The sequence below is a fragment of the Exophiala oligosperma genome, assembly GCF_000835515.1.
Source record: "Exophiala oligosperma strain CBS 72588 unplaced genomic scaffold supercont1.3, whole genome shotgun sequence".
Lineage (NCBI taxonomy): Eukaryota > Fungi > Ascomycota > Eurotiomycetes > Chaetothyriales > Herpotrichiellaceae > Exophiala > Exophiala oligosperma.
Genome location: NW_015622820.1, coordinates 497441 through 507570, shown reverse-complemented (window position 1 = coordinate 507570; position 10130 = coordinate 497441). Strand labels below are relative to the sequence as shown.

The following is a 10130-nucleotide window of genomic DNA, read 5'->3' as shown; positions in this document are numbered from 1 at the left end:
CACGGAGCGGATCCTTTTAGCTGCAAATCCCCCGGTAGTTACAGACACTCCACCAAATTTGCGTTTACAGTACGTACCTCTAAGCACTTCCAAGCTTTGGCAAAGCGTCCTTTAGGGAAGTCTTCATTGTGCTGTATACGTATCCCTATACTGTACAAATCTCCCTTGGTGAGGATTCCAGTCTGATGTCGGGTTGTTCTACAGATTTCCTGACCATCAAACTACGAGTGATCAGACTCTGATCCTTCCCATCCTCCTCATCCTCATTTCCCACCGGCAAAGATCGGTTATAATCAATCAATCAATCAGCACGACCACCCAGTAGGGAACGGAACAGAGACGCCTTGACATGGTTAAACAACGCCACTGACGCCGATGGCGGGGGATTTGCGCTAAACTTCACTCAGCTTTTCTGTCCATCGTCCCAATTTGCCCAAGAGTCGATCCAAAACTTCTGCCTTATCCACCTCTGGCAAGGCCTTTCTCGGACTTCTGACAGCCCGTTGTGCAGCAAACCGCCTCCTTTTGTAGCCCGTAAAGCTCCTGATCCTGGTCGAAGCGTCGTGTGATTGCGGCAAGTCCCAATTGAACACCCCCCCTACCCTGGTCCTCGAACGACCACAACGGGGGAAGCTCAAGCCAACAGCGTTGAGCCCATCAGCGTTACTCAACGTTCCCTTCCCCCTCATCTACCTGCAAAGCGAGGCCAGCCACAAGGTATCATGGCTTCATCGACGGGGCTCTTGTGTCGGGAGGATTGATTAGCCCTTGGTTACGGAGTACCTTCGACGCCACCACCATCCACCTTTCAGAAGTGCAAGGCCCAAGGATTCGAGTTTCCCACAAGCAGCTCGTCCATCCCAACCTGAACCTGCGCCTACAGTTAGCTCCCCCTTGGCCATGGCGGCAACCTTGGTCGCATTCCCAAGATCGCGCGTCCTTGCTTCAAAAGACCTCGCGTGCCCTGGTTCGTCTCACCTCCGTTGGTTGCTCATGCCCCTCTCACCGGCTTCTCTTGTCCAACCTTCATTAGAACCGCACAGCCAAACATCCCCTTCCTTTTTCCCTTCTCCTCTCTCTCGTTTCCGGAATTGCACACAACAAAACAGCCATGGCGGACCACAAAGACGACAACATTCAGCATGAGACCCATCATGAGACTAGACGACCTAGTGTCCTCTATACCGATGAGTCGAAGCGCAAGCAAAGTGTCGCCGAGTTGACCAACAACACATCCGGAGAGTGAGCTTTACCCTGAACCTCTTATTAATGTTCCCGTTTCTACAGTACCTCAACCCTGGACACTTCACTGACTGGTCCCTCACAGAGTCCGAAACCCTCTCGTGGGCATCCCACGCGAACAGCTGCTACAAGATGTCGAAAACTATGCCGGCGAGAACGACTTGAGCGACATTCTTCCCTTGCTTCGCAAAGGCGCCCTCTTGGCCCAGAGCCCTCACCAGTTCGAAACCATCCCCGAGATTGACGAAACGGAACGCCAGTTCTTGCGTGAGGAAGTCACCCATCGCTGGCGACACCCGAGGATCCTCTACTACACCATCATCCTCAACTCGATTGCTGCTGCAATTCAAGGATGGGATCAAACTGGTTCCAACGCTGCCAACCTCGAATTCCCCGCCGACATGGGCATTCCTGACTCAGGCCCCGTCTGTGAAGCCAAGGGAACATGTGAAGACAACTCCTGGCTGATCGGCTTCATCAACTCCTGTCCATACATTGCCATTGCCTTTTTGTGAGCTCTCTTACTACCTTTGCCGCTTTGTCTAGACGTCGCTAACCTGCATGCAGCGCTGGATGGATCTCTGATCCTGTCAACGATATACTCGGCCGTCGTGGTACTATTTTCCTGGGTGCTATTTTCTCCTTGCTGTCTCCTATCGGCTCAGCTTTCATCCAGCATTGGGGACAACTTGTCGCGTGCCGTATTCTACTCGGTATCGGCATGGGTCTAAAGGAAGTCACTGTGCCTGTCTTCTCCGCCGAGAATGCGCCCACAAATATCCGTGGTGGCTTGGTCATGTCCTGGCAACTTTGGACGGCCTTTGGTATTTTTCTCGGAACGTGCGCGAATTTGGCCATCAAAGACACGGGCCATATCGCCTGGCGTCTCCAGCTCGGTTCGGCCTTCATTCCAGCCGTACCGCTGGTCATTGGTATCTTCTTCTGTCCTGAGGTGAGTGTGACTTTTCTTCCCCCGACACCGTATGTGTAGGGAGCTGTTTCGGTGTCCCGACATCAATCTAACACGTCGTACAACAGTCTCCTCGTTGGCTCATGAAAAAGGGAATGCACGCCAAAGCGTACCGGTCTCTTCTCCGTCTCCGAAGGAGCCCTCTCCAAGCGGCACGCGATCTCTACTACATCCACGCGCAATTGATCCAGGAAGACATTCTGATTGAAGAATCGGCCGCCGCCACCCACGGCAACTTCTTCACCCGCTTCGTGGAGCTCTTCACCATTCCACGTATCCGCCGTGCCACTCAGGCCTCCGGCGTTGTCATGATTGCGCAACAGATGTGCGGCATCAACATCATCGCCTTTTACTCGTCGACGGTGTTTTCGAACGCCGGCGCCAGCTACACCGGCAGTCTCTTGGCCTCCTGGGGGTTCGGTCTGATAAACTTCCTCTTCGCCTGGCCTGCCGTGTGGACGATCGACACGTTCGGAAGGAGGACGTTGCTCCTCTTCACTTTCCCCAACATGTGCTGGACGCTCCTGGCGGCGGGGTTCTGTTTCTGGATCCCCGAGAGCAGCAACGCCCATCTGGGCTTCATCGCGCTGTTCATCTATCTTTTCGACATCTTCTACTCTCCCGGCGAGGGCCCCGTCCCCTTTACCTACTCGGCCGAGGTTTTCCCCCTGTCCCACCGTGAGATAGGCATGTCCTGGGCCGTGGCGACCAACAACTTCTGGGCCTCGGTCCTGTCCCTGACCTTCCCTCGCATGCTCCAGGCCATGACCCCCCAGGGCGCGTTCGGCTTCTACGCCGGCCTCAACGCCATCGCCTTCGTCATGATCTTTCTGTGGCTGCCCGAGACGAAGCAGCGCTCCCTCGAGGAACTGGATTACGTCTTTGCCGTGCCCACCCGCACCCACCAGCACTACCAAATCTCCCAGGTCGCGCCGTACTGGTTCAAGAAGAACGTGCTGCGCCGCAAGGGTCTCGTCGAGCCTCGACTCTACCATTTCGACACCGACGACTACGTTCCTGCGTCTCCCTCTCCCGATACACGTGAAGAGTCGGGCGAAAAGGCTGCGTGAGCTTGAGCTTGAGCTTGAGCTTCGGACGAAACCCCGATCAAGGAATCGAGGACGACCCTCGCAAAGATATTTCCTTGGGCCTCTAGTAGTAGGGCCTGTCTTGCGACATTTTCCAGGACACGGACGGGGCCAGTCTTGATTGGACTGGGACTGATTCAACTCTTGACACGACTACGAATACCACGAACTATACCCCCCCCACGTTCTTTTTTTTTTTTTGGTCTGGTAGCACTTTTGTTTCCTTCCCCCTCTTTTTTTTCTCTCTCTAAATTCTGATTGAATTCTCAAATCGATCAATCAAATCATTCATTCTTTGGTTCTAGAGAGTTTGTGGGGTCCGTCCTCGCCGAGCAGACCCCCCCAAAAAATGGCGAGGACGGGACCGACAACCGCCGTAAAGGGAGTGAGCGACAAAGCAATGGGCCAAGCGAGAAAAGGAGAGCCGACAGAAACCCCCAAGTCTTCTGGACCGAGAGCCCTCTTTTCCAAGCTGGATAGATGGACCGCTTCTCGTTCTTGTCTTGTCCAGGAAGACGCAAACTCTCTCCCCCGGTATGACATGGCAAATACTACGTATTGAATCTAGTGATACCCCCACACCAGTCATAAATTCATACTATACGAATGCCGAATACTGTGGTGATACAGAATCTCTCTCTCTCTCTCTCTGTGTGTGTGTGTGTATTTGTATCTTGTCGTCGAATTCTGTTTTTATACATCTTCTCTTTTTACACTTTAATTCTCGTCACAACCTTCCACAATGTGATAGCCAGGATGTAATCAAATGGTCTTTTTGTATCAAGCTATTTTTACACTTGGGTGAGCGCCGGTGACGACCGACCCCACCGGAACCCCCCACGGCCCTCTGTCCGTCCGACTTGCTACTCCTCCGTACCTAGAGAGGGCTTCACAAGCAATCGAGAAAGAAAGAAAAAAAACAAGTCGAAAAAAAACAAGTCGCCACCGTCATCACCCTGTCTCTAACTACCTAACTCTTCTCACTCGGTGCTCGTCACGTCGTTTCCCCCTTTTCCGCTTGTCTTTGCCGGGACCGAGCGGCACGTCCTTCATCATCCACGACTGCAGCTTGACCATGTACCCGTCGATGTCGTGGCCGTCGACTTGATCCTGATCGTCTCGAGTCTCCGCCAACGCCGCCTCCGTGGCGGCAAACGGCCCGGGCGTGTGGGCTTCGTTGGTGCGCGGGGTCGCGGAGGCGGTCTTGTCCTCGAAGTCACCGTCGTCGGCGTGTTGCACTTCCCTGGCGGCCACCTTGGCCGCGGCACGATCCTCTTGGTCTTCCGCCTGTTCCAACACGGCAACGTTGGTCTTGTCGTTCCCAAGAACCCTGTCCATGGCGAGTCCGGCGGCGTCGTTCTCGTCTGGTGCGCCATCATCGTCAAGCATGTCCCGGTAGGTCAACTTGTTCATGTAATCTGTCGTAAAGTCGCCCTCTTGAATGACAACATCGTCCAGCAGTTGCTTTTGGTTGGCTTTGCGAAGAATGTTGGCCTCGATCGTGTGCTCGGAGACGAATCGATAGATGTGGACGTCACGAGTCTGTCCTATCCGATGTGCTCGGTCTGTGCATTGCCTGTCCATGGCAGGATTCCAATCCAGATCGTAGAAGATGACAGTATCCGCTCCTGTCAAGTTGATACCCAATCCACCGGATCGAGACGAAAGGATGAAAGCCAGGATGCGAGGATCGTTATTGAATCGGTCGGTTAGAATTTGTCTTTGCTCAACCTTGGTAGCGCCGTCTAGTCTGAGGTACCGATGGCCATGAATGTTGAGAAACTGTTCGAGAATGTCCAATACCTTGGTCATTTGGGTGAAGATGAGCGCCCGATGACCTCCTGACTGCAATTGCCGCAATAACTTGTCCAATCTCTGTAGCTTGCCACAGTCGTACTGCAAGAGTCTCTTGTCGGGAAATGCTATGGATAGTTTCATCCTTGCTTGGTGAAAGGGATCCCGTTTCCACGTTTGGGGATCTGCTCTTATAGTTGCAGCTCCTGCTTCGGTTACAGCGGTCATGCCCAAGTCTGTAGCAACCACGGCAGGGGTAACGCAGGCGAACTGCTCAATGAGAGGCTCCATGAGAGCGGATCTCGACTCGACAGACTGTACAAGATCAAGAGCTGCCACCGGCATCTCGTTCTCCCACCATTTGCTTCGGACTCTAAAAGGAGAAAGTCTGGAAAGGAAGGCGCCGGTAGTATTGACGGTCAACTTGTTAATCAGTCCTCTTCCATAGATCGGGTGTTGATGGTGGCGGTACGCCTCGTAGTAAATTGCTCGGTCGAGCTCTTGAATCCTAGACTTTCTTCCAACGTTTTCCAGTGAGCCCAAAACTCCCAAACAAGTTTCACCATGCCAATTAGTATCTTGAGAGATCCGCCGATATTGTGATTCTCGTAAACCTTTGAGAAGGTGAGATGCATGACGTCCGGCCGTCTGCATGAACTCTATCATAGACATACTCTCGTCCGACAGCGGGGCCAACCTCAAGAAATCGAGGTCTAGGTCGTTTGCAGCATTACGCATCATCTTGCGCCGGATAAGGAGGTCTTTGATCTCGAAAGTGGCAGTCGTAGATTTGGGCATGGCAAAAGAGGTTGTGATGGGCCGTGTTTCAAAGAGGTCTGGATGGTTGCACACTTTTCGAAGCTGCATCAGAGCATTGATGATGGAGAGATAGTTTCCGGAAGCAAGAGTTTCCTTAGTCTGCGCTCTTGACATGAAGCCATCGTACAATTGTCGCTGGCGTTTGGACAACCGACAAATCTCCACGTGTTCGTACTTTGCCGGCATCTGCTTTTCAACATCTGCTTTCAGCCTTCGAAGAAGAAAAGGCCGAATGACTTTGTGCAGCTTCGCGACCTGTTCTCGGTCTTCTTCATCCAAAAACTGCCTTCCATGTTCCAAGATCGATTCTACTGGCTTCTTGAACCATTCAGACCATTCTTTTAGGCCGGCAAAAGCATCGTCCTCGCCCTGGTTTTCCTGACCATAATGGAGGAAGAACAGGAGAGACCATAATTCGGTCAAGTTGTTCTGCAGCGGTGTTCCTGTTAGGAGAAGTCGAGCTCTTGTATTGAAAGTCATCATGGTTTGCCATCTTTCTGACCGGAAGTTCTTGATATTGTGAGCTTCATCAAGTATCATGTAATGCCATCTTCTCCTTTTGAACGAATTGGCATCTTGCAAAACAAGTTGATACGACGTCACACAAACGTTGAAACTGTCGTCGGTCATCCAACCTTTTCTCTTCTGTTTTCTCTCCTCTGGGCTACCATAGTATGTCAAAATCTTGAAGCCAGGCAGAAACTTCTTGAACTCCATTTCCCAGTTGAGCATCACGCTGGTCGGTACCACAATAAGGTGCGGACCCCAGACCTCATGAACCTCGGCAAGGTGTGCGAGCAATGAAATACTTTGAATCGTCTTACCGAGACCCATCTCATCAGCCAAAATGCCACTTCTTCCGTGTGCATACAGGTCTGCGAGCCAGTCGAGTCCTTCATGCTGATACTCTCGTAGAGTGCCGCGCAACAAGCTAGGAACTGGGGTTTTGATGATGGACTTGCTCTCCGGAGATGGGACTGCAGGTTTTGTGGCTTCGGCTGTGGCTTCGGCAGCGGCTTCAATCGATGAAACAGAGTCCAGTTCGGACAGTTTGGTTGCAGTCGTATGTGGCGAAGTGTGAGCACTTGCCTCCTGACTGACGGAATCATTGTCGTCTAGCTGGGACATGTGGACGTCAGCTGAAGCGTCTCGATGTACCTCCTCATGGTGGTCACTTTCAGGCATGCGTGCGGGTACGGCCTCGTCATGCTCAGCTTTTTCCGAATCTGTCGGAATTGGCTGATTTTCCACGTTTTGCATCTCGTGATCTTCGAGGACTTCGACCATGGGTGGACTGGCAGCTTCGCCATCGTTATCCTCAGATGCAGCATCTTCTGAGGATGGTGCCATACTGGCGATTTCTTTCTTCGAGAACAACGATAGAAGGCCGCCTCGAGTCTCTTCTTCACTATCTTCGGCATTGTCGTCGTCGTCATCATCACCATCATTTGAGTCATCAGTGTCAAACTCGCTGTCCATTTCGGTCTCAGGATCTGAATCTTCTTCCTCAGACTGATGTGGATCGGTCTCTGCATCAGCTTGAACAGACATCTCTTCATCAGCTGATAACTCGGGAAGATTTCCGTACTTTCGCTTCAATTCCTCGATTGACATTTCTGCATCATCATCACCGGCTGCAGATTCCGACTCTGGTTCTGTATCGCTTTCAGACATTTGTTCACTGTCTTCAGTCTCGCTCGTTGCTCCCTCGTCCGTTGACAGGTCTGTCTCACTCATGAGAGACTCCTCTTGATCGGTGGCACGGCTTAGCATTTGATCAGTTCGATCCAGCACCCGGGCGAGATGGCCTTTCATCTTCGCTTGCTGTTCTTCTTCGTATTGTTTCTGTCGCATGAGGTCTACCTCAGTCCTCACGGCTGTCCACAACTTGTCCATATCTTTCACCACGGCCCGATACGAAGCAATAGCCGCCAGCCGCCTTTCTTGCTCTATCTCCTCGGGACTCTTGACTTTGTTTCGTTTTCGCTTCTCTTCCACATACTTTTTCGCCTCGTGAGCCAAGGTCTGTGCTATCCGCCTATGATCTTGTGCTTCCTTCCTCAGCAGATGTCTGAAATGGCCGATGTGGGCAAGCAAATAGTCGAGATGCGCGTATTGTCGTTTTGGTTCGTCGTGTTTTGCAGGTAGCGTATCATTTAGCAATTTGTCAAAGACCTTGCCACTCTTTACCGCTCCACATACTCTGTTTCTTGCTGCAGCCTCTTTTCTAATTTGTTGCGGGGTGAGTATGTCCTCACCGGCGCGTGGCTCGGACTCGTCATGGTCCAGGAATTCCGAAAATGATGTGAATCTCTTCGGCGGCGGGATATTAGAAGGCGTAGCAACAGTGGGCTCAGGGAGCTGGACACGAAATGTCACTTTGTGCAAGGTCAAAGGCACATCTGCATCCCGTGTCGTGTGTATGCTAGATGTTTCCGATTCGTCTCCATCGTCATCCGTTTCCAAAGCACCATTCATGTGGGGTGGCGACTTAACATCGACCCCGTTGACGACGGTAGATTTTCGCCGGCCACGACGGCTGGGCGACTTGGACACAGAGGCACCGGAGGACTTCAGGCTATCTCGGAGTTTCTTAAGCTCTTCGATTTTGGCTTTCATTCCTTCGACTTCTCGCGAACGTCTTCTTTCCCGTACATATTGATCTTGGTGCGCATGCAGGGCCTGGGCGGGTTTCGGCGCCTCTTCATGTTTGACTGAGGGCGTCTTGCCAGATTCGCGATTTCTAGGAGGCCTGCCGGGAACTCGTTTAGGCGTGGGCGATGGTTCTGGCATCTCAGCCTTTGGCTTTCGTGTCGACACATTGTAGACGGGCTTGGCGTGTTTTTGTTGTTGTTCTGTCTTCACCTTGTCAAACGCGGCGCGGGTGTGCCTCTTGTTCGACTGCGGCTGCAAATCGAGGGGCACGATATTTGTCCTTCCAGATCTCCTTCGGCCATCTTCGAGGAAGGAAGTTGGGCCTTCCGCCGCGATCCGTTTCCAGGGAGGCGACACTGGTCTCGGAGAGGCTTTGTGTTCTGCGATCTTCCGTCTTTTAGACTGCGGCTCATCAGAGTCACCGCGTTCGATCGAGGCATCGTCGTGGCGGGGAGGAGGTACGACTTCATTATCCGTGAAAACTCCTGCATGGTCATCAGTCAGAGGTGGCCGTGTTGTGTGTGGTTGATGAAACGTGCCTTGATTTTGGCTGCTGGGATGCAAGTCGCCGGTCGGAGGAGAGTCCGGCATTTGCGCCTGCTGCCATCGCAAAATTGATCCCTTACAATAATAACAAAAGCGCGACCAGCATACTCCACGGGTAGGGCGTTAAAGTAGTCGTTTCGCACGTCGATTTGTTCGAAGGATCGAGTCGAGCAAACCTGCAAAGTTTGAAGGAATGTGCGCGTCAGATGAAGTGGTGAGGTCAAGATTAAGAAAGGCTGTAGGCAAAATCGACGGGTGGCAGAAGAAGCTGCACTTTGGAGAGTTGTCGAATTCCGTAGTTCAGTCAGTGTTGCCTCTCCCTGCGTCTGAGCTTCTCTGGACCTCTTCACACACATCACTCTCTCTCTCTCCAGCCAAGGCTAGAGTTGGTTGAACTGCTCGCGCCACACCCTCGATCGGGAAATAAGCTGATGCCGCCCTTGCTCGCGCCACGATTCGCGCGACCCCCTTGACCGGTTGGAGGGGCGAAATCCTGCACAGTTCTATTTTACTTTCCAGAGTCTTTTAAAGGTAGGTTTTCGATTGATGCTTCTACCTAAGCACTCGAAGAATACTGTATAATCATGCTTCTATAATCCTATTCTTTCTCAGACTTGACGATATCTTTCAATCCTTAAATTCCCGCGACCTTTAAGAGGGACCGTTACGAAGAAGCCTGCTAATATCGGATACCTACCTCTATCCACGATACCTACTAAGTCGAAGGCCGGCCTGCTGAAAGAATGGCCTCACCCTGCTGCTGTATGGGTCAACCCATGACACTGGTGAACAGTAACATACTCTGTAAAGACTTGAAAATAGTGATATCCGTTGGTCAAGATACAAGGTGATACATGAGGTCTTTAGGTCCATCGCCCAGAAGGAGATACTACGCGCCTCTATAGGTGAAAATGGCGAGCGCGTTGTTGTTTAGGCTGTCGCTACACTTACTAGATACTGATGCCATTGTTTGTGAGCTTGTTTAAGTCATTTTGAAGCTGAAGCAGCTGTGCAGA

At 52.0% G+C, this 10130-nt stretch overlaps 2 protein-coding genes across 2 annotated transcripts; one reads left to right on the top strand and one right to left on the bottom strand.

The window, feature by feature from the left end:
- Positions 1-1044: 1044 nt before the first annotated feature.
- On the top strand, positions 1045-3501 carry PV06_03022 (uncharacterized protein). The gene is made up of 4 exons (XM_016403773.1): positions 1045-1242; positions 1328-1753; positions 1810-2194; positions 2281-3501. Exons 1-4 carry the CDS (start codon positions 1112-1114, stop codon positions 3280-3282), a joined length of 1944 nt encoding a protein of 647 aa, XP_016264778.1. The 5' UTR covers positions 1045-1111; the 3' UTR covers positions 3283-3501.
- A 478-nt stretch (positions 3502-3979) lies between these two features.
- PV06_03021 (uncharacterized protein) lies at positions 3980-9367 on the bottom strand. Its single transcript, XM_016403772.1, has 2 exons — positions 9108-9367; positions 3980-9053 (listed from the first exon to the last, which is right to left on the bottom strand). The coding sequence occupies exons 1-2, from the start codon at positions 9157-9159 to the stop codon at positions 4267-4269; spliced, it is 4839 nt and encodes a 1612-aa protein (XP_016264777.1). The 5' UTR covers positions 9160-9367; the 3' UTR covers positions 3980-4266.
- Between the last annotated feature and the right edge of the window lie 763 nt (positions 9368-10130).